Source organism: Torulaspora globosa, chromosome 2 (assembly GCF_014133895.1).
Source record: "Torulaspora globosa chromosome 2, complete sequence".
NCBI lineage: Eukaryota > Fungi > Ascomycota > Saccharomycetes > Saccharomycetales > Saccharomycetaceae > Torulaspora > Torulaspora globosa.
In genome coordinates, this window is record NC_050728.1 from 906,006 (window position 1) to 929,460 (window position 23,455).

At 44.2% G+C, this 23,455-nt stretch overlaps 10 protein-coding genes across 10 annotated transcripts; 7 read left to right on the forward strand and 3 right to left on the reverse strand.

The window, feature by feature from the left end:
* Window positions 1-49: 49 nt before the first annotated feature.
* On the forward strand, window positions 50-1,165 carry CPR6 (peptidylprolyl isomerase CPR6; the record flags this gene model as incomplete). The annotated part of the gene is made up of 1 exon (XM_037282406.1): window positions 50-1,165. The coding sequence occupies one exon, from the start codon at window positions 50-52 to the stop codon at window positions 1,163-1,165; it is 1,116 nt and encodes a 371-aa protein (XP_037138301.1).
* A 1,070-nt stretch (window positions 1,166-2,235) lies between these two features.
* RPO21 (DNA-directed RNA polymerase II subunit RPB1) lies at window positions 2,236-7,449 on the forward strand (the record flags this gene model as incomplete). The annotated part of the gene is made up of 1 exon (XM_037282407.1): window positions 2,236-7,449. The coding sequence occupies one exon, from the start codon at window positions 2,236-2,238 to the stop codon at window positions 7,447-7,449; it is 5,214 nt and encodes a 1,737-aa protein (XP_037138302.1).
* A 144-nt stretch (window positions 7,450-7,593) lies between these two features.
* Window positions 7,594-9,675, reverse strand: BPL1 (biotin--[acetyl-CoA-carboxylase] ligase BPL1; the record flags this gene model as incomplete). The annotated part of the gene is made up of 1 exon (XM_037282408.1): window positions 7,594-9,675. The coding sequence occupies one exon, from the start codon at window positions 9,673-9,675 to the stop codon at window positions 7,594-7,596; it is 2,082 nt and encodes a 693-aa protein (XP_037138303.1).
* A 417-nt stretch (window positions 9,676-10,092) lies between these two features.
* CRD1 (cardiolipin synthase) lies at window positions 10,093-10,893 on the forward strand (the record flags this gene model as incomplete). Its single annotated transcript, XM_037282409.1, has 1 exon — window positions 10,093-10,893. One exon carries the CDS (start codon window positions 10,093-10,095, stop codon window positions 10,891-10,893), a length of 801 nt encoding a protein of 266 aa, XP_037138304.1.
* Window positions 10,894-11,007: 114 nt separating this feature from the next.
* On the reverse strand, window positions 11,008-12,594 carry CCT4 (chaperonin-containing T-complex subunit CCT4; the record flags this gene model as incomplete). The annotated part of the gene is made up of 1 exon (XM_037282410.1): window positions 11,008-12,594. The coding sequence occupies one exon, from the start codon at window positions 12,592-12,594 to the stop codon at window positions 11,008-11,010; it is 1,587 nt and encodes a 528-aa protein (XP_037138305.1).
* Window positions 12,595-12,824: 230 nt separating this feature from the next.
* CDC123 (cell proliferation protein CDC123) lies at window positions 12,825-13,907 on the forward strand (the record flags this gene model as incomplete). Its single annotated transcript, XM_037282411.1, has 1 exon — window positions 12,825-13,907. The coding sequence occupies one exon, from the start codon at window positions 12,825-12,827 to the stop codon at window positions 13,905-13,907; it is 1,083 nt and encodes a 360-aa protein (XP_037138306.1).
* Window positions 13,908-13,951: 44 nt separating this feature from the next.
* FRE1 (ferric/cupric-chelate reductase) lies at window positions 13,952-16,024 on the reverse strand (the record flags this gene model as incomplete). Its single annotated transcript, XM_037282412.1, has 1 exon — window positions 13,952-16,024. The coding sequence occupies one exon, from the start codon at window positions 16,022-16,024 to the stop codon at window positions 13,952-13,954; it is 2,073 nt and encodes a 690-aa protein (XP_037138307.1).
* Window positions 16,025-16,454: 430 nt separating this feature from the next.
* On the forward strand, window positions 16,455-17,516 carry HG536_0B04970 (uncharacterized protein; the record flags this gene model as incomplete). The annotated part of the gene is made up of 1 exon (XM_037282413.1): window positions 16,455-17,516. One exon carries the CDS (start codon window positions 16,455-16,457, stop codon window positions 17,514-17,516), a length of 1,062 nt encoding a protein of 353 aa, XP_037138308.1.
* Window positions 17,517-17,746: 230 nt separating this feature from the next.
* CRR1 (putative glycosylase) lies at window positions 17,747-19,174 on the forward strand (the record flags this gene model as incomplete). Its single annotated transcript, XM_037282414.1, has 1 exon — window positions 17,747-19,174. One exon carries the CDS (start codon window positions 17,747-17,749, stop codon window positions 19,172-19,174), a length of 1,428 nt encoding a protein of 475 aa, XP_037138309.1.
* Window positions 19,175-19,616: 442 nt separating this feature from the next.
* On the forward strand, window positions 19,617-23,219 carry COP1 (coatomer subunit alpha; the record flags this gene model as incomplete). The annotated part of the gene is made up of 1 exon (XM_037282415.1): window positions 19,617-23,219. One exon carries the CDS (start codon window positions 19,617-19,619, stop codon window positions 23,217-23,219), a length of 3,603 nt encoding a protein of 1,200 aa, XP_037138310.1.
* Between the last annotated feature and the right edge of the window lie 236 nt (window positions 23,220-23,455).

Genomic DNA, 23,455 nt, shown 5'->3' on the forward strand with positions numbered 1-23,455 from the left:
AGGCAAAGATATACAGTTGGCAATTAACGTGGACTGATTTGCTGTAGTCATGGCTAGACCTAAGACATATTTTGATATCTCCATTGGGGGACAGGAAAAAGGTCGTATTGTTTTTGAACTTTTCAATGATGTTGTACCCAAGACAGCCGAGAACTTTATCGAGCTGTGTAAAGGCACCCATGGTATGTCGAAGACAAAGCCAGACGTTCCTCTCTCCTACAAGGGCTCTATATTTCATAGAGTGATTAAGGATTTCATGTTGCAATTCGGTGACTTCACCAACTTCAATGGTACCGGTGGTGAGAGCATCTACGGTGAGAAGTTTGAAGACGAGAACTTCTCTTTGAAACATGACAAACCTTTCCTGCTGTCGATGGCAAATGCGGGACCAAACACGAACGGGTCACAGGCTTTTATTACTTGCGTTCCTACTCCTCATTTGGACGGCAAACATGTGGTCTTTGGTGAAGTGATTCAAGGGAAGCGACTAGTTCGTCTAATTGAGAACCAGCAGACAGATAAGGAAAATGACAAGCCACTCAGGGATGTGAAGATCGAGGACTGTGGTGTGCTACCAGAGGACTATGAAGTTCCAGCAAATGCCGAGGAAACTCCAACCGACGCATATGGTGACAATTACGAAGACTCCATCAAAGATGACAGTAAAGTTGACACCAACGATGTTAAGAGTGTTCTCAAAGCGGTGGAGTTCGTGAAACAAATCGGAACTGAACAGTTCAAAAAACAAAACTACCCAGTAGCACTAGAAAAATACCAGAAGTGTGATAAGTTTTTGAAGGAGTATGTCCCGGACGATCTGCCAGAAGATGACCTCAAGTCTATAAATGAGCTAAAAGTTTCCGTACCCCTGAACATTGCCCTATGTGCGCTCAAGACCCAGGACTACCAGAAGGTCCTGGTGGCCGGTTCAGAAGTGCTATATGCTGAAGCGGCAAATGACAAGGCCAAGGCCAAGGCTCTTTACCGTCGCGGTCTTGCATACAACGCTTTGAACGATCCAGATATGGGCATTGCTGATCTAGAGATGGCTACAACATTCCAGCAAAACGATCCTTCAATTTTGAATGCCATCAAGGATGCAAGATTGAAGAAAAAGCAAATCAATGATAAGCAGAAAAAGTCTTTATCCAAAATGTTCTCTTGAGGAACTCTTCAATGCTGCCTAGCTTGTAGATATCCCATATCTTCTGCAGAAGAAAGATTGTCTCCCAGACTCGAGAGGAACTTGGGAAAACCGAAAGCATTAATTAGACCCTGAGTAAAGCAATTCGACATTAAGCGTGAATAACGATTATATGTATGTTTTCCATAAGCGCGCGGTCTCCGGCGCCAACTGCTTACTGCCTCAGCAACGGCAGCTGTGGAGCAGTGAACTCTGTATCTAAAGTGTCAGTCACAAAGGGCTAATCAACTTCGATGTTAAAGATTCCGCCTTGAAAATCTGTATATTAAAGGCAATGTCTACAGTTTCAAACCGGCTAATTGTTGCTCGATAAGAGAGAAGAAGATATCATACCCAGCTATCAATGCGGCCTACTCAGACGTATTCTGTTGATCGTTAGTCAATTCGTCAACGCCTTACGTCTAAGGCTAACGAGCTGTCAGCTTATTTCAAGGCGGGTTACGTTTAGGGCCGTTAGTCACTTTGGACGTACATAGTTGCTGACTTTTCGTCCAAGAGTGGATGGCAAAATTTGATAAACAAACGTCAAACATAGACGGGGACTTCAAGGTTTCTGCGGTCGATAAGGTAAGGTCACTATCGACTTCGACTGAGATCTGCTGGGGATAGCTTTCCACTTAATCCAGTGTACTTCTTTTGATATCCTTTGGACTGTTAACGAGGGGTTTTTGACGTTTCCTTTTGACATATCTTTCCCGACATAGTTTGCCCAATAAAAGTTGTGGCAAGCGTATCCTGAAATTTGAGTCGAGAAAAACTTTCAATTTGGAGAAAAAAGTACTCGCAGTTGACCTGTTGTACCTTCAAGCGATTGATTTTTAAGTCACCTAGTGGTCTTCCTGGCTGTGGTTTTGCAAAAGTTTTTACCTTCTAACAAGAGGAGAAGAAACTGCCAGTCGAATATCGATCTAACGTTTCTTTCATTAATAGCACTTTCTTGGGTTTGGGTCTCTGGTCTACTGGTACCTTTTCCTTATCAAAGACAAATAAAAAAACTATAAAAAAGACAGATTATAAGAGCTTATATCACCATGGTTGCACAACAATACTCAAGTGCTCCGCTGCGGACTGTAAAGGAAGTCCAATTTGGACTTTTCTCCCCTGAAGAAGTCAGAGCCATTAGTGTGGCCAAAATTAGATTTCCTGAGACTATGGATGAAACACAGACAAGAGCCAAAGTTGGCGGTCTAAATGATCCGCGGCTGGGCTCTATCGATCGAAATCTGAAATGTCAAACTTGTCAGGAGGGCATGAATGAGTGTCCAGGTCATTTTGGCCACATTGATCTAGCCAAACCGGTGTTTCACATAGGTTTTATTTCAAAAATCAAAAAAGTTTGCGAGTGTGTCTGTATGCACTGTGGGAAATTATTGCTGGATGATCATAATGAGCAGATGAGACAAGCAGTGAAGATAAAAGATTCCAAGAAGAGATTTAATGCGATTTGGAGTCTCTGCAAGACCAAGATGGTTTGTGAGAGTGACGTCCCATCAGAAGATGATCCTACGAAACTAATCTCAAGGGGTGGTTGCGGTAACGCTCAGCCAACAATCCGTAAAGATGGTTTGAAACTTGTGGGAAGTTGGAAGAAGGAAAAGATCAGTGGAGATGCGGAGGAGCCCGAGCAGAGAGTTTTGACCATGGAGGAAATTTTAAACATTTTCAAGCATATCACACCTGAGGATTCTTGTCGATTGGGATTTAACGAGGAATTTGCACGTCCCGAATGGATGATATTGACTGTTTTACCCGTCCCACCACCACCTGTTAGACCTTCTATTTCCTTTAACGAATCTCAGAGGGGTGAGGATGATTTAACGTTTAAACTAGCTGATATTCTGAAGGCGAATATAAGTTTGGAAACATTAGAACACAACGGTGCACCACATCACGCAATTGAAGAAGCCGAGAGTTTGCTTCAATTTCACGTGGCGACTTATATGGACAACGATATTGCTGGTCAACCACAGGCGCTTCAGAAATCTGGGCGTCCCGTTAAGTCAATTCGTGCTCGTTTGAAAGGTAAGGAAGGTCGTATCAGAGGTAATTTGATGGGTAAACGTGTTGATTTCTCAGCTAGAACTGTTATTTCCGGTGATCCTAACCTGGAGTTGGATCAGGTCGGAGTTCCTAAGTCTATTGCTAAAACACTCACGTATCCCGAAGTTGTCACTCCATATAACATCGATCGTCTTACCTTTTTAGTCCGTAATGGGCCTAATGAACATCCCGGTGCGAAGTATGTCATCCGTGATAATGGAGACCGTATAGATCTACGATACAGTAAAAGAGCCGGTGATATCCAACTACAATACGGATGGAAAGTTGAAAGACACATTATGGATAATGATCCCGTGTTATTCAATCGTCAGCCATCTTTGCATAAAATGTCCATGATGGCTCACAGAGTGAAGGTAATGCCCTACTCAACATTCAGACTGAACCTGTCTGTCACATCACCTTATAATGCGGATTTCGATGGTGATGAAATGAATTTACACGTTCCACAATCGGAAGAAACTAGGGCAGAATTATCACAGCTCTGCGCCGTTCCTTTGCAAATCGTTTCGCCACAATCTAACAAGCCTTGTATGGGTATCGTACAGGACACGCTTTGTGGTATTCGTAAGTTAACTTTGAGGGACAATTTCATTGAGCTTGATCAAGTGTTAAATATGTTGTATTGGGTTCCAGATTGGGACGGTTTAATTCCAACACCTGCGATACTGAAGCCCAAGCCATTATGGACCGGTAAGCAGATTCTTTCCATCGCGATACCCAAGGGAATCCACCTGCAGCGATTTGATGAGGGCACTACTCTCCTATCACCAAAGGATAATGGTATGCTTATCATTGATGGTAAGATTGTCTTTGGTGTCGTGGATAAGAAAACGGTTGGTTCATCCAGTGGTGGGTTAATCCATGTTGTCACAAGAGAAAAAGGACCTCAAGTCTGCGCTAGACTCTTTGGAAACATCCAAAAAGTGGTCAACTACTGGCTATTGCACAACGGGTTTTCCACAGGTATCGGAGACACAATCGCTGATGGGCAAACTATGAGGGAGATCACGGAAACTATAGCAGATGCTAAGAAGAAGGTCGAAGATGTAACAAAGGAAGCTCAAGCTAATTTATTAACCGCCAAGCATGGTATGACGCTTCGTGAATCTTTCGAAGATAGCGTGGTTAGATTTTTGAATGAAGCAAGAGATAAGGCGGGACGTCTTGCTGAAGTTAACTTGAAGGATTTGAATAATGTCAAGCAAATGGTAAGTGCAGGATCCAAAGGTTCTTTCATCAATATAGCGCAAATGTCTGCATGTGTTGGGCAACAATCCGTTGAAGGTAAGCGTATTGCCTTTGGCTTCGTTGATCGTACACTACCGCATTTTTCCAAGGACGACTATTCGCCAGAATCGAAAGGTTTTGTAGAGAACTCTTATTTGAGGGGATTGACTCCTCAAGAGTTCTTCTTTCACGCTATGGGTGGTCGTGAAGGTTTGATCGATACAGCAGTGAAGACTGCTGAGACAGGGTATATCCAGCGTCGTTTGGTTAAGGCTTTGGAGGACATTATGGTGCATTACGACAGTACCACGAGGAACTCTTTGGGTAACGTCATACAGTTTATTTACGGTGAAGACGGTATGGATGCATCACATATTGAGAAGCAATCCGTTGACACAATTGGTGGATCAGACGCTGCATTCGAAAAACGGTACAGAATTGATCTCCTCAATGTGGAGAATTCACTTGATCCTCATCTTTTGGAATCTGGCTCTGAGATTGTGGGAGACCTCAAGCTTCAAGCGTTGCTAGACCAAGAGTACCGACAATTGATTGAGGATCGTCGCTTTTTGCGATCCGTTTTTGTTGATGGTGAGCCCAACTGGCCGTTACCTGTTAACATCAGACGTATTGTACAAAACGCGCAACAGACGTTTAGAATTGACCATACGAAACCGTCAGATTTGAGTATTCGGGACGTTATATTCGGAGTTAGAGCGCTAGAGGAGAAATTATTGGTTTTGCGTGGCAAAAGTAATATTATTCAACAGGCTCAAAAAGATGCCATATCTCTCTTCTGCTGCTTGTTACGGTCACGCTTAGCAACCCGTCGAATCATTCAAGAATATAGGTTAACCAAGCAAGCTTTCGAGTGGGTACTGAATAATATTGAAGTTCAATTTTTGCGCTCCATTGTTCATCCGGGAGAGATGGTCGGTGTTTTGGCAGCTCAATCTATCGGTGAGCCGGCAACACAAATGACACTGAACACCTTCCACTTTGCTGGTGTCGCTTCGAAGAAAGTTACTTCAGGTGTTCCACGTTTGAAAGAGATTCTGAATGTGGCTAAAAACATGAAAACGCCCTCCTTGACCGCTTACTTGGAACCCGATTATGCGGCGGATCAAGAAAAGGCCAAGTTTATTAGATCAGCTATTGAACATACCACTCTAAAGAGTGTCACGGTTGCGTCAGAAATCTATTACGACCCTGATCCTCGTTCAACAGTGATCCCCGAAGATGAAGAAATCATTCAATTGCATTTCTCACTGTTGGATGACGAGACAGAAAAATCGTTGGATCAGCAGTCGCCTTGGTTATTACGTTTAGAGTTGGATCGTGCGGCAATGAACGATAAAGACTTGACGATGGGCCAAGTGGGTGAAAAAATCAAAGAAACCTTCAAAAATGACTTGTTTGTCATATGGTCGGAAGATAATGCGGAGAAACTTATTATTCGTTGTCGTGTTGTCCGTCCTAAATCGATGGATATCGAAACTGAAGCAGAGGAAGATCATATGTTGAAAAAAATTGAGAATACAATGCTTGAAAACATTACATTACGTGGTGTCGAAAACATCGAGCGTGTTGTCATGATGAAATATGACCGAAAAGTCCCAAGCTCTGCCGGTGAGTATCAAAAAGTTCCTGAATGGGTTCTGGAAACCGATGGTGTTAACTTATCGGAGGTTATGACCGTGCCAGGAGTTGACTCAACGAGAATTTACACCAACTCATTCATCGATATCATGGAAGTTCTGGGCATCGAAGCGGGGCGTGCTGCTTTGTATAAGGAAGTCTACAATGTTATTGCATCTGATGGTTCTTATGTCAATTACCGTCACATGGCATTACTGGTGGATGTGATGACTACGCAGGGTGGACTGACATCAGTGACGCGTCATGGGTTCAATAGGTCGTCGACTGGTGCTTTAATGAGATGTTCTTTCGAAGAAACTGTCGAGATCTTATTCGAAGCAGGTGCCTGTGCCGAAATGGATGATTGCCGTGGTGTCTCTGAAAACGTCATTCTCGGTCAGATGGCCCCAATTGGTACTGGTGCCTTTGACGTGATGATCGATGAAGAATCTCTTGTAAAATACATGCCGGAGCAAAAGATTACCGAACTCGAGGATGGCCAAGACGGCGGCGCAACTCCTTACAGTAATGAAAGTGGTCTTGTTAATGCTGAAATCGACGTCAAGGATGAGCTTATGTTTTCACCACTGGTTGATTCCGGTGCGTCCGATGCCATGGCTGGTGGGTTTACTGCTTATGGAGGTGCAGATTACGGGACTGGGTTCGGCGAAGCACCAAGCTCTCCGGGCTTCGGTGGAGTTTCATCTCCAGGCTTCTCGCCATCATCTCCAACGTACTCTCCAACTTCGCCTTCCTATTCTCCAACATCACCATCATATTCACCAACGTCACCAAGCTATAGCCCAACGTCACCATCATATTCACCAACATCACCAAGCTATAGCCCAACGTCACCATCATATTCACCAACATCACCAAGCTATAGCCCTACCTCTCCAAGCTACAGTCCAACGTCTCCAAGCTACAGTCCAACATCTCCAAGCTACAGTCCAACATCTCCAAGCTACAGTCCAACATCGCCAAGCTATAGTCCAACGTCGCCAAGCTACAGTCCAACGTCGCCAAGCTACAGTCCAACGTCTCCAAGCTACAGTCCAACGTCGCCAACCTATAGCCCAACATCTCCAAGCTATAGTCCGACGTCACCAAGCTATAGTCCAACATCACCGAGCTACAGTCCAACATCACCGAGCTACAGTCCAACGTCTCCAAGCTATAGTCCAACGTCACCAAGTTATTCTCCTACTTCTCCTAACTATAGTCCTACCTCACCCAGCTATAGTCCCGGTTCTCCTTCCTATTCTCCAAATACTAGCGAAAACCAGGATAGTAAAAGTCATGAGGACGCCAAAAAATAATGAAAATATGATATCCATGAACATAGCCGCGCTTGATCACCTGTACTATAAACTGACGCATTTAGTGTTACTAGATACTTAAACTATGCAAAGATAGCCTCGATATTATACATAGATTATCAAGTTAACAGCTAATCATGTAGTTCAAGCGGCCTTCTTGGAGATCAACCCTTTGAAAATATCGAACGAGTTCCCATCGGGCTGCAGATGGTATATCGATCCTGTGAACTGTGTATTACTTCCTGAAACCAGTTCTTTGGCCACTAGTAAACCGTAATCTTCAGTTATGCCGGTGATCATTGCCCTGGCATTATGATGGTCCATTAGTGTTACGATTTGGTTACTATGCAGCCATAAACGATAATAATCAGGTAGAATAGAAGACGCTCCGTAATCAATAAACTTACGAAGATATGCTTCGAGATGATTCATGTACAACGCTTGCAGCTTCTCGATTTGAATTGGTTCCAAGTTATCTAGACGTGCAGCCTCACGCTCTTCATTCAATAAGTTGATCCAAGTATTCAACGAGGTTGTTGGCCCATCATGACTCACGTTCAACCCACAGCCGAGAAGCAGCGTGTAGCTGTCATTAATGAAGTTCGAATTGACCAAAAGTCCGGCTATTTTCATGTAGGCTGGCTCAATATCAGATACCGATATGACTTGCAATTGAGATCCTTGGCCCATTCTCTTTCCAAGTATTGATAATTTAGAACTTTGATAATATTTGGGGTTCAAAGCATAGAGATCGTTTGGCCATTTGATTCTAACAGGCAAGTCCTCATAGCCCGGTCCATAACTGGTGATAGCTTGACAGTAAGCCAACATTGAAAGATATTGGACGAAAACAATAGAAACCGGCTTATTAGTCTTCGGTGAACGCAGTGGGAGCGTAATGACGGCGGTTGAAGCAGACACACCTTTCGGATTTATCCACACATTTCCTCCTCTTCCGCGACCAGAAACTTGAATCGTTCCTACATGCAGCATAGAGTTTTTTGGTATACAAGACAGAATAATCTTGTTTTCGTTCAACAACGAGCTGGTGGAAGTCACAACTTCTCCATACATTAACAGACTTCCGATATTGTTAGTTGGGCTCAGATATTTGAAATACTTGTCCACGTCAAAATTGGAAGTAAGAGCTAAGCTAGGAGTCGTTTCGCCCTCTGCTGGAAAGATAACTGCTTTTGCAACTTCATCCGGTTCCTCGTGCAACAGAGAAGCTGCAGCATCATCGTATGAGGAAGATAATCCATCATAGAAATGGAAGATATCGCTGCCGCCATCGATTTCAACGTAGCGATCGGTTTTCCTTAAACCTGAAGCGTTCATGATATTATTTCGAAACTCGCTCACAGTATCCTGTTTACCCTCTGAGGATGCCACTAGCAGTGGTGTCAAGTTTGGCGCTCTAACATTCGAAAAGTCGTTATTGCAGTTAAGTCCAGCTTTCGTGAAGATCATTTTGAGAAAGCTCAATCTTTTAGCTTCGTTTTCCTTCAGCACGTTGACCACCTTCGAGAGAAAGTGTACATCATCAGTTCTCTCCAGCAAGCGAGGAATGAACTCAGGATGTGGTCCAGTGAGAAGCGCTTTCCCTTTCCCAACTGAACACAAAACTACAGCCGCCGGCCCTGCCTCAGCAGTCTTGGAGGAAGAGTCATAATATGCAACATCTGGAGTTTCTTTGTACCGTGCAAGGACTTCAGTATTGTTGAACTCATCCGCATCGACAAAAAGTGGTCCACCATTAAAGTATGTTGCGAACTCGGTCCCATCAGGCAGAATCAACGGACACGGTCTTGCCCCTTCCTCGCTATTATACCTGAATCCATCGAATGCTGGACCACGAGAAATCCCTGGGAATAATTTTAAATCTCTATTGCCTGTGACTTCCATCGCTGGATCGCCCTGAGCAAACTCAACCCGGCTAGTGCCAAAGTAACCACCAGCACAAAAACCTATGAACAAACCACCCTGCCTCTCGACAAAGTCCCTGATCTTAGGTATCACCATCCTGCATTCTTTTACATAGGGAAGATCAGCTCCACCGGGAAACACAATTGCCGATGCCTTCGACATCCAGGGCTCCGTTTGCAGCGCCTTAGACGATATGGTACTGACAGCATAATACGGTTCCAGAAAGTGTCTTAAAGTCTGGGTAGTATGTTTCACAGAGCCTGGTGTGGTTCCAGGACCATTGTACACCAGGACGTTCATTCTTCTTAGAAAAGTCCCAGATCTCCCAAATTTCAACGAATTGAGGGTCAATTGCAAAGGAAACCTCTTGTTAAATACCAACGTACTTGTAACAGTTCCTGTAAGACACAATAATGGACTTTTCCAACAGGGTTTTTTCAACAGCAGCGTTCCTTCGGATCAGATCCAGCGAATGCTTGCGACGCAACTTGGTGAGTCAACAGAAAACGTCTGTGAGTCAGCGACGGAAGATTACTCGGCACCACTTGAGAACCAGCAATCACGGCTGATCAAGTAGCAGCAGTTTCCATCTGCCTTCCTTTATAAGGCTTAAGAGTGAAGGAATATGTATGCCTCTGAAAAAGTGTGAACGCTTCGATGACAGACTTTGCTGAAGCCAGACTATTTAAAGAGACCATTGATCAAATTTAGGCCTTTATGCTGATTCTACATCCCAGGAATTTTGCACCTTTGAGACCTATCCAACTGCTTAGGGTACGTGGCAGGATAGTTGCCAGTCGGCTGTCATATCGAGGTTCAGTGAGAGGTACGTCAAACAATGCTGAAGAGAAGGCTTTAAACACATCTGTATTCACAGTTCCAAACGTTCTCACGATGACAAGGATAGCATGTACTCCGTTTATTGGACATTACATTTGGACGAATAACCTGACACCGGCACTGGGACTGTTTGCGTATTCATGCTTGACAGACTTCCTGGATGGCCATATAGCGAGAAAGTACAAATTGAAGTCCGTTGCAGGCACGATATTGGATCCCATCGCGGATAAGCTGCTGATGATTGTCACTACGATATCTTTGGCAGTTCCACCGGGACCGCAATTGATCCCGTTGCCGATCGCGGGACTCATACTGGGCAGAGATGTGTTATTGGGATTGAGTGCTCTATATTTCCGTTATGCATCGATGAGACAGAAATATAGGAAGATCTCTTGGGCTTCCTACTGGGATTTTTTTCACTACCCAAGCGCTGAAGTTAAGCCAACATTGATATCCAAGTATAACACTTTGTTCCAAATGGTATATCTAGGGCTTGGTGTTTTGGTTCTGATCCTGAAGAACAGAGAGGAGGAAGAGGAGCGAGGAAATGAAGCTGTCAGTTCGAAGTCGCTGGCGGAATGCTTCGAATGGATGGGCTACTTAGTGGCCATCACGACAATCTTCAGCGGTGGCTCGTATGTCTTCAGCAGAGATGCTGTGAAATTTCTCAAGAAATAAACGGAGCTTCGTGTACACATTACAAAGGACTCGTACTTATGCATTTATTATTACGTTGATATTCACTGGTAGCCTTGACCATTGTTAAATCTATTGAGTTGTATTCGGGCTTAATTAACGACTGAAGCATATATCATCAATACGTAGTATCGATTTGACACATTCAGATGCAAGGGTTATAGCGCTGGTGCTAACCAGCACCGGCTGTAGAATATGTTCATCGTATGTGTTTGCGGTACCGGAGCGCCTCACCGATATTCCCTCATTTAGCTCTCCTCCCTCATGTCTGGAGCGTAGCTCAGTGACCACTTTTATGCTGTTGAGACCAGCATTCTCAGCTAAAGTGGTGGGAATAACTTCTAAGGCTTGGGCGAACTCCTGCCAGATAAAGGCCTCAACGCCTTCCATGGAACGCGATTCCTTAGTCAATCTACGGGAAATTTCTATTTCTGGGGCACCACCACCAGCAATCAATCCTCTCTGCTTAACTAAACAGCGAATGACACAAAGCGCATCGTGTAATGAACGCTCAGTTTCGTCTAGAATCATTTGATTTGCACCACGAATGATAACGGAGACGGTGGGCTTAGCCTTGTCATTCTTGACACCAGTTAGTTGAACAATCTTAGAACCGTCGCTCTCGATTTCCTCAACTAGGTCAGCGGAACCTAGCCTGTCCTCTGTAAATAGTTCAATGTCTGAGATTGGCTTGCAACCCAAACTCTTGGACAAGAATTCTACTTCCTCCCTTTCGATATCCTTAATGACCATGATGTTCAGTTTAGACAAAAAGTGAAGGGCTAACTCGTTCACGGCGTCTCTAAGGATGGATTTTTGAATCAACAAAACGTTACATTTGCTCTTTTTTATCTTCTTACAGATGTTCAACAGGTACGCTCTTTCTTCCTTCAAAATCTTATCCATCTGTCTGTAATCGCTAACAACAATGTTATTTTCAGTGTCTGGCTTCGGTGGAGAGATCTGGAACTGAATGAGCCCTACCCTTGCCTTTTCCATCCTAATCGGTCCTCCTGCGGTCTTGACCACGTTCTGCGTCAACACGACACCATCAACCATCGCTGTGTCTGCAATGGTACCGCCAACCTTTTTAATCAAACGGATATCAGTTAGGTCCACCGTTTTCGACGCTTCACTGGAGATACTCAACACTGCGTCTACAGCCAGCGGAGCCAAAAAACTGGAAAAATGAGAAACAATCTTCGAGCTGAGAGACGTCGAGGCCGCTCTCACTAAATCATCCTTATCCTTGAGTGAAACCTTGTGTGACATCTCCAGAAGAATGTCCACCGACCTCTTTGCAGCCCTCTGGAACGACTCTGCAATTATCGTTGGATGAATGCCCTTATTCAGTAATCTTTCAGCCGCTCCAAGAAGAGCTCCTGTTAAAATAACCACCGAAGTGGTACCGTCACCAGCCTCGGCGTCTTGCGCAGCTGATACTTCCACAAGCATCTTAGCCACAGGATGTAAAATCGCCATTTGTTTCAAAATAGTGTGACCATCATTGGAAATAATAACTTCACCACGAGAAGTCTTGATCATTTTATCCATACCTTTAGGACCTAAAGAGGTACGAATGGCATCAGCAACAGCGCGAGCAGCAATGATGTTGGCCTTGCGAACCTCCTGGGGCTTTTCCCTCGTTTGAAACGTGGCATTGGAAGAAACCTTAGCAGCCATATCACCTAGCAAGCCAATTAAAGCCAATTGATCTCTTTGCTTCCTAGATAATGCCTCCGGATGTCGTTGAATATCTGTTGTTGATCTTTAAATTGGTGGCGAACTGAAAAAATCCTAACCTTAGAGCCGATGAGATCGTTAAAAACGATTCCGAGAGATGGGTCTTTAAGAAGCTTCAAATTAAGCTAGGTTCTAGCAGTTTATAGCTTCACTTGGGGTAGTAGCTAGTCATGGATGGATCCTATACTGCGTTGGAACCTCTGCCTGTTAGTAGACGACATGTGGAGAATTGCCGTTATTCCAATTGGTATCATTTGTTTCCGGGTCATGTACCGCTGTCTAGGGTAATCAAACCGCTTCCGGCAGAGTTTGTTCGTTATTTGGAGCAGGATGGGATAAGGCTACCAGATCCTGAGCAAGTCAAGTCTTTTTATACACAGGGAGTTGTAGGAGATGAGGAAAACGAATACAGTGACTGGAGCGAAAATGAGGAAGACGAATCCTCGAGTGAAAAAGCAGAAACTATGGACCCTCTCAAAGACTTTCCGGAGCTACATGAGACGATAGGTTCAATAATACGGGAGCTGGGCGCGGTAGCGCCCAAACTCAATTGGTCTGCTCCGCGAGATGCGACTTGGATTCTACCCAACAACACGATGAAATGCTCGGAGATTAATGAGCTGTATCTTTTGCTGAATGCCTCTAACTACATATCTTTTGATCTGCAACATGGCTTTGATGAATGTGCCGATGAGGGCGACGACAGCGAGGGTGCGGAGTTCGAGCTGGTCTTAAGACAGTGGTTCGACATCAATCCAGCGTTGGAGTTTCGAGTTTTCGTGAAAGACGGGCGCCTACTAGGGGTTTCGCAGCGCGATTTAAACTACTACAGCTTTCTGGAACCACTGGTTGAGGATTTTAAAGACGTAATCGATGAATTCGTCAGCGATGTGTTTTTAACAAAGTTTACTGAGAAAGCATGCGTACTCGACGTGTACATCCCCCGACCTTTCAACAAATTATATCTGATTGATATCAATCCTTTCTCGAGAACTACTGATTCGCTTTTGTTTTCATGGAACGAGCTGCTTTCTGAAGATACAGATGGAGAATGTGACTATGAACTAAGAATAGTCAGTGAAAATAATGTAGGTCGATTTGCATCGAAGGAACACTCCGAGAATCAAGTCCCTAAGGATATTGTCGATGCTTCGCTGGACCCTGAATCGATTAGAGAGCTTACTGAAAAGTGGCGTGACCTGTTGCGTCACCAAGAAGCGGAAGACTCCGATGGAAGTGAGAAACTCGATTAAATGTATTAATTATCTTTTGATATTTACAGAATGGCCGGGAGCTATCACCAGGTGTAACTTTCCTCTTGAAGCTCAACATCTATCTTCAAATCTGGAGCTATGCTTCTTACTACAGAGTCACGAAGCTCATCGTTGAATGAAGGGGGACCGCAACTGACTATTGTTAAATCGACAGCTTCACTAGAGGCTTGTTGAACCTCAGATTCAACCACGCTAAGCAAATTTGGGCGCGAATATAGCTTCTCAAGCTCGTACCCGCTCTCTGACGTTTGAGAGCCTTTGGATGAAGCTTCGACGTCCTTGTCATCAGCCTTGGTGTAAACTATAGAGATCTTTGTGCCTTGGGCTTTCAACCATTGCAACTCTTCGTGAAACCAATCAAGAGAAGTTAAATCATTAATAATCCAGATCAGCTTGTGGTAAATTTGCCTTTGGGAAATTGAATTCTCTCTCAAGATTGGATATACAGCAGATATGCCAAGTCCAGCACAGACTGCGACAGTTTTCCTGACACCCTTGACGGTTTCGGGGATTGTAGTCCCGTAAGGACCCTCCAAGAGGATCTTGCAAGTGACAGATCCTCTTCCGCTTTTCATGACTTTATTAAGCATGGCTCTGGTGATGCTTTTACTGGCTTTGAAGTAAAAGACCAGATTATCAGGATTTCGGCGATCTTCCTCTGGCTTTAATATAATGCTGAAGGGATGAGATTGAAAGAAGTAATACCACGAATCAGTTGGACTGAGGAAGTAAACGTATGCGTGAGATCCAGCAGCATATGTGAAGTATTTGGGCTTCTTCATTACCATTTTTATAACCGATCTATTTCCGCAATCAATGAGAGTTGCTGTACGAACTCCTCCACTGATGGCTATTCTCACGATTCTAATGAACCGATCATAACAAAGAATCCCTGCCATGGACCAGATCCAACCTAACCACCCTAGTGTATTGCAATGGTAATACATGCTTATGATGAATGCAATATTCATAAATTGGTGCATAACTAAGAAGATTTCATAAGCAAGATCTCTGATGACTTTCTCACTATGAAAAACAAGCAGAACAATCAGAGTCGTCGCTGCGATACCCCACTTCCAGTAAGCGTCCATTGCCCACATCTCATAGCCACCATCAGCAATGGCCCACACTGTCCAAATAATGGAGTGGATGAATGCCAAAACGGCGCATGTATATGCACACCAACGATGGTAGAACTGGAATACTGAGTAGGGCATCCCAGAGATATAGATAAGTGGATTGTTTCTGATGCCAAATAGGTATATGACTGGAAATAACGAGATGGCCATCAAATCTGTTCTATAGCTCACCAAATTCAGGTTCGCATACCATCTGGTTGTCAAGTATGGATGTGGCAACTTCAGCTCGTAGCCCACGCCGACTGAAATGATGGTTAGCACAACAAAAACAGCAACAACCAGTCCATGCAAACGAGTTTGAAAATTCAAAGGTACAATTTTAGCAAAGAAATACGTTCTTTCACGGTAGTCTTTAAAAGCTGAGGGTAGAGTGATGTGCTTCCTACACCAATTGTTCGCTAACGAGTAGCCAGCAAGTCTTCTGCAAAGGTTGAAGAACGTAGCAAAACCTACAATCGCTGCCCAGTAAAGGACCAGGCCCCATCCAAACCATTGAGATCTCTCCACAGAAAAAGTATAGTCCTTGAATTTCCTGTGATACCAGTCGAAGTCAGTTTGATTGACCAGCAAAGTCGTATTGACCGTTACCGATTTATCCTCTAACGTGGGCTCCCGCAGGTACTGCGATCCATTATCGGCAAATCGATACATATCATCCAGGGAATAATGCAAATGGCCTTTTTGGAGACAACGAGTCGCAACATGTCTAAGCGCATGATTTATCAACCTCGTCGAATCGGAGTTATTTCTAATGCAATTAGTCACGGTACCTAACCAATTGATATTCTTACAACGACAGGCATATGCTTTCATACCAGTGCCATGGGAATTGCAGCCCCAGTCGTACTGTAGTTCATAGTAGATACACGCCGATGCCAAAGTCGAATCAATAAGTACCAGTCCGTTGCCCAAAGGCAGACAGGCCAACAAAAGCCAAATTATATAGCCAGTTTTCATGAAGAAAAACAACCCTGGCTTATAGCACTGCTAGAGACGTGAATTTATACCAACAGATATCTCTTTAACCTGATAGTCACCGATGTAAATGCCAAGAAATAAACCAATCGTCGACGAAAGTCACCGATATAAATACCAAGAAACAAACCAATCGTGGACGAAAGCGTCAGCAATATATCCAGAGCATTTCTAAAATGTGACTCCAGCTTCGAAAGACTTTTAGCTCATAATTAGCTCTTTTTCATTTGAGTTCTTGATTTACGCTGACGTTTTTTTTTCCCACCTTATCTCGTCATCTAGACGAGATCAATATAAAGTCTCGAGCAGTATAAAAAGAGCATAACTTGCTCAATTTATCGTAGACCTCGGAATACTGGGTGCGTATTTCACCATTACTCTGAGCATTTGTAATAAAATTGAGAAGCCATTGATGAGCAGAGCTGATCTTCCAGAGGTCATTGTGATCGGTGCTGGTGGTGTCGGAGTGATCGCGGCCTTGTCCTTATCTCTTGCAGGTGAAAGTCGGGTTTCCTTAGTTGTCAGATCTGATTATGAACAAGTCAGGGAGCATGGGTATGAGATCAACTCCTGCGACTACGGTCAATTGCGTAACTGGAGACCTCATAGATTCTTCAAGGGTGTAGAAGAGGCATCTGAAAGCGGGAAATTCTTCGAATATGTCGTAGTTACTACGAAAAATATTCCAGACGGACCTGAGGGTTCTACTGTACCGGACGTAATAAGGCCTATTGTGGAAAGTAATCGTAGGCTTTGTCCCGAAAGACAGACGAACATTCTGCTGATTCAGAACGGGATCGATATTGAAAAAGACATCTATGCCAAGTTCGATTGCGCCAATGAAAAAATAGTGGTTCTCTCAGGAACGCAGCTAATCGGGTCAACGAAAATTGGCAAGGGTGTCATCCGCCAAATTGGGCAGGATCACATTTTAGTTGGCCCATTCGATGTTCAAAATAAAGCAGCGGTCGATGCAGCTCAGAAGTTCATTGATTTGTACAGGTGTGAAGATCGTAACTTGGTGCTTTTCGATGACAAGGTTCGCTACACGAGATGGAGGAAGCTCATCTACAATTCCGTGATCAGCACGACAACAGCGCTGGTTGGGATGGACGTTTCCCGCTGCTTGAAGTTCGGTGTCGCTGGTATGGGTACGGAGGAGGAAATATTCAAACCTGGAATGAGAGAAATTTTTGCCATCGCTGCTAGTGAAGGAATAGAACTGGATGAGGAATGTATCTCATTTTTCTGTGATATATCCAGAAAGCAGGAGTACAAGCCTTCGATGTGTATTGATTGCGAAAATGGTCAGTTGATGGAGCTGGAAGTTCTCCTCGGGAATCCGTTAAAAATAGCAAGAGAAAACGGCGTTGAGACACCGGTATTGTCGTTACTTTATAATATGCTCTACATGGTTCAGAACAAACTGAAAGAGCAGAAGGGCTACATAAAGTTTGAGCTAGACGACGAATAAGCGGGCGAATTTTCGCAGCTGGCATAACTATAGCTGATAATAATCAAGGAAATGTGGTGGGTTATTATAACCATGTAGCTTCGAATCTTTTTTTTTCTATGACACTTTTTTCTTCACTCGGTGCGGCAGCTTTTGTGAGCGACAGTGTCATCTTCAAAATGTCAGCAAATCAACAGCCATACTATACCACGCATAAAGCAGGATTTCAGCACCAGTAAGGTTCATTTAAGATGCAAAGAATCCTTGGTTTATTTTGTGTATTAATCTGTTTTTTTGCTACGATTAATGCACAAGTAGATTTTTACCGCCCGTTGGTTCCGATTCACTGTAATTCGGTACAAAAGTGCCCTGAAGAGTGGCCATGCTGTTCCCCATACGGTGAATGTGGGTCAGGTCCTGTTTGTATGGGCGGTTGCAATCCGAGGTTTTCTTATAACGAGACGAGTTGTGCTCCTATGCCTGCGCTGGTGCCACCTAATAACATCGAATATTCCTCTGCGCCTCTTTCGGCACTTGATGGTAAGGAAGACGCGGCACAGCTTGAGAGCAGAGGACTGCTTCACTTCAATAAGTATTTGATTTCAGATGTTCAGAGCGACGCTAGATACATGCTAGAAAACATTGCCTTCACATACAGTGGACCAACAAGCATCCACCCGCAAACCGGCGATATTGTTCTTTCAATGCCCAGGGGCTCTAGCGGCTGTCTGCTGGCTGCCACAAGGTATTTCCTCTACGGTAGAAGCTCGGTACGCATGAGAACTGGGAGATCAAGAGGCGTGATCTCTTCGGTCGTCATAATGTCCGCAGTGGGAGACGAGATCGATTTTGAATTCCTTGGAAGTGAGCTCTACCAAGTGCAATCTACTTATTACTATCGTGGTGAACTGATCTACAACAAAATGCTGGAGGTTCCAGTTTCGTCAGACACCAATGCGAACTACCACGACTACGAAATTGACTGGAACGAACACCGAATCCACTGGCTTGTAGACGGTAGGATCGTGAGAACGTTATATAAGGAGGACACCTGGGATGAGGAGTTGGGAATTTATAAGTACCCACAAACGCCTATGAGATTGGAAGTTGCTTTATGGCCTGGAGGCTTAGCAAGCAATCATCCGGGTACAATTGAGTGGGCTGGTGGCCTAATTGACTGGGACAACTCTCCTGATATGATCGAAAGCGGAAAATTCACCGCGCATATAAAGTCTATGACTGTTGTTCCATACACGAATAGATACATCTCAGCCATTAACCGGTGTATGCGGCGAGAACATAACATTGCATATGACTATATCATGCCACCGGACGGCATATTCGATGAGGCTTCTTTTGCAATATACTGTGGTCTGATCCCAAATATCAGGAAATGGTCCGATTCTGGCTTCAGCATACCAAGGAATCCAATTCAAGCGGCTCGCTGGTCGGGAAAGGTCTTCATGTCGGGAAAGGCCTTTACGCCAGTCAACACTGAAACAGATTTCGTTCAAAATATAAACGACCTGGCTTCTTTGCCCAATGGAACTATGATTTACAACAAAACTCAAGAAAACACTTTCAGCACCGAGCAAAAATCATCCGGTGCTTCTACCATGGCACAGAACAATCCTCTCAGGAAGATCAAGGGGTTGGCATCAACGTTTTGGGTATCTTAAGGACCATAGACGACTTCTGTTTGCCAAAAGGCTACTAGGAGAACTATATGGAATCTAAGCAATATAATAAAAGTTATACATAAGCTAAGTCCAAAGTACCTATCCTTATACTCTGCATAAACAATTACTGGCGCCGCCAGATTCTTATTTACTGACACTTTATCCACAGTCGGGTAACGGCGTAGCAAGTGATCCATTCTCCAAAGACACCCGCGTTGAGGTAACACCAAACATCAGGTCAACCATTCAACGAAGGAAGTTCGATTGGGGACTTGGTGTCTAAGAAAGGTCCACGCGTCCAGTATATTGAGTGTATTTGTTTATCAATTGATCAATTGCTTGATAATTCTTTCAATTGAAACCCATCTGGCTAGATCTGTAATTTAAGGTTGCCAAACTTGAGCCACGCCGCTTTGTTTATCACAACCTGCAGATCGAAAAGATGAAGATGCTTACGAAGTTTGAATCGAAATCTACCAGGGCCAAGGGGATTGCTTTCCACCCCTCCAGACCATGGGTCCTGGTGGCTCTATTTTCCTCGACCATTCAGTTATGGGACTACAGAATGGGCACGCTACTTCACAGATATGAGGATCATGAAGGTCCAGTGAGAGGAATTGACTTTCATCCAACGCAGCCTATATTTGCCTCTGCTGGTGATGACTACACGATTAAAGTTTGGTCCCTGGAAACCAACAAATGTCTCTACACGTTAAATGGCCACTTGGATTACGTCAGAACCGTTTTTTTTCACAGAGAGTTACCATGGATCATTACTGCGTCTGATGATCAAACGATAAGGATTTGGAATTGGCAGAACCGCAAGGAATTGGCGTGCCTAACAGGCCACAATCACTTTGTCATGTGCGCCCAATTTCATCCCACAGAGGACTTGGTGGTGTCTGCATCTCTTGATGAGACCATCAGAGTTTGGGATATCAGCGGTTTGAGAAAGAGGCATTCTGCCCCTGGTGCTTCAAGTTTCGAGGATCAAATCGCGTCTCAGCAGAATCTTTTGGACGCCGGTTTTGGAGATTGTGTTGTGAAATTCATATTGGAAGGTCATACTAGAGGTGTTAACTGGGCTTCGTTCCATCCTACTCTACCGCTAATCGTCTCCGGTGGTGATGATCGTCAAGTAAAACTTTGGAGAATGAGTTCCACCAAGGCTTGGGAGGTTGATACTTGCAGAGGTCATACAAACAACGTCGACAGTGTAATTTTTCATCCTCACCAAAACTTGATCATTTCTGTTGGCGAGGATAAGACATTGAGAGTCTGGGACCTAGACAAGAGAACCCCGGTAAAGCAATTTAAGAGAGAGAATGACAGATTCTGGCTAATTGCGGCACATCCTCACATCAACCTCTTCGGTGCAGCTCATGACTCAGGTATCATGGTTTTCAAGTTAGATCGTGAGAGACCTTGTAGTGTCACACATCAGAACGAATTGATTTTCATCAACAGAGAGAAGCAGGTTCAGATCTTCGATTACAACAAAAAGGTGTCTTCTTTGCCCTACGTTTCATTGAAGAATCTTGGTCAAGCTTGGAACTCCTTTAAAAGTATCTCGTTCAATCCTTCACAACATTCGATACTGGTCAATGAGGGTAATGACAGATTTGGTCTAGTTCTTTTACCAAAAAAGCCTACCGGCGCCGTTGAACCAAGTGGAGTCATTGAAGATGCCGGCAGCTTCGCCTTGTTCGTTGCTCGTAACAGATTTGTCGTCTACAACAAGCCTAGTGAATCGCTAGAGGTTCGGACACTGGATAACAAGATTACTAAAACCATAAAAGTCGATGGCGCAGTAACCGATATCGTTAATAGCGGAGCAGGTTGCGTACTACTTTTGCAACCAAAAAGGGTTGTTTTGTTTGATGTTCAACAAGGTAAAAAACTCGCCGAATTGGCAGTAAAGAACGTCAAATATGTTGCTTGGTCTCATGATGGTCAATATGCTGCGTTGATGAGCAAGCACACTATTACGACTGTCACGAAGAGACTTGAGTTGATAAATTCTATGCACGATACCATTAGAATCAAGAGCGCCTGCTGGGATGAAACTGGTGTTTTAATTTACTCCACCTTGAATCACATCAGATATAGCCTATTGAATGGAGAAAGAGGTATCATCAAGACTCTGGAGAATACCCTCTACATCAACAAAGCTCAGGGAAAGCTTATCTATGCCCTGGATCGTGATGGTGAGATGAAGATCTTGACCATTGACCCAACGGAATACCGCTTTAAAAAGGCACTTGCAAATAAGAACTTCCCAGAGGTTCTGCGTATCATCAAGAACTCTAATTTAGTCGGTCAGAACATTATCTCATACTTACAGAAGTCTGGCTATCCTGAAATAGCTCTGCAATTTGTGCAGGATCCACAAACACGTTTCGACTTAGCCTTAGAGTATGGTAATCTTGATGTCGCATTAGAGGAAGCTAAAAAGTTGAACAATAATGTGGTGTGGAGCAAGCTAAGCAAAGAAGCCTTACTTCAAGGTGATACTTCGCTGGTGGAGATGATCTGCCAAATTCAAAAGTCATTTGACAAACTGTCATTCTTATATCTTATTACTGGTGATCACGTCAAATTATCCAAAATGCAGGAGATTGCACAATATCGGGGGGATTACGCAAGCTTCATTGCTAATAGCTTTTACAGCGATTCTGCACTTTTGAGGGCCAAAGTGTTCTCCCAAATAGGTTCCTTGCCGTTGGCCTATGCTGTCGCCAAAACGAATGGTGATGATACTGCCGCAGCAGGCTTTCTGGACCAAGCGGGAATAAGCGAGTCCGACGTTGTACTACCTGATAATATAAGCTCTACAGGCTTTACCAAAGCGCCTACTATAGAAGAACCGTTCAAGAAATGGCCTTTGAAGAAACCCGACCGTTCATATTTTGAGAAAGCTCTGGCAAACGAAATAGAAGAGCCAGCGACTGAAGCACCTGACGAGATAAACTCTGCTGAAGAATCCAAGATATCTGTAGATGAAGATCTACTCGAGAACGAAGGTGCCGATGCTGAAGGCGATGCCTGGGATATGGGTGAAGAAGAGCTTGAATTGGGCACTGAGCAGCCGGGCGAAGAAGAATCGCCAAATGATGACAAAACTCAAACTGAAGAAAGCATTACCGCTACCTGGGTTAGTAACTCTAAACTACCTGCAGTCTTAATCGCTGCTGGCGCGTTCGATGCCGCTGCTCAGGCCCTTAACAGACAGGCGGGGATTATTAATTTTGAGCCACTAAGAAAGAACTTCATTAATATTTTTGAAGGCTGCAGAACATACATGGCTTCGACCCCAACTGAGCTGCCTGCTATCCCTGGTTACATTTGTGCTGATGCGGATGAAGAAGATGTCAACGCTATTTTACCACGCACGCCTAACATTGCCGTTGTCTTGAACTTCATGGATGAAGGCTACAAATACTTCAAAGGAAACAAGCTTGAGTCAGCCGTCCAATCATTCCGTAACGCCATTTACGCAATCACCCTCCTAGCGGTTCGCAGCGACGAAGAAGAGGAGACCGCTCGCAAATCTTTGGAAAAGGCAAGGGAGTATATTCTTGGGCTTTCGATCGAGCTGGAACGTCGTTCGCTCCCGGCTGAGGACGTGAAGCGCAACCTCGAGCTAGCAGCATATTTCACTAAGGCAAAATTGTCGCCTCCTCACAGAAGCAACGCTCTACAAGTGGCAATGTCTCAAAGTTTCAAGCACAAGAACTACCTGCAGGCATCATTCTTTGCGGGCGAACTACTCAAGATAATGCCATCTGGGCCTCGTGCTGACCAGGCCCGCAAAGTCAAAGACAAGGCCGATTCACTGGCTTACGATGCAGTTGCGATCGATTTTGATCCCTACGCTAACTTCGAGGTTTGCGCCTCCACGCATACTCCGATCTACAAGGGATCACCAATGGTCGTGGATCCCTTGACAGGAGCAAAATATCATGCTTCTGAAAAGGGCAAAACCGATAGTATTGCTCTGATTTCCAAGGTTGGCGCTCCAGCTTCTGGTCTAAGGATACAGTAGTGTCGCTTGCTCCACGCTGTAATTTATTTGGATAAGATGCTAGAGGCTTTCACATAACAAGACTCAGAATGTTCTAAACCATTGCAAGAACCGTTACACATATGTAATTAGTTATACTAATAGTCCTCGGAAGTTCTGCTCGCTTAGGAGGTCCTAGCAGAGGATACAAGGCTAAATTCAACCCGGAGCGTGTCTAGCAGGGAACAATTCGCAAAAGGGCAAGAAAGATCGTCCGC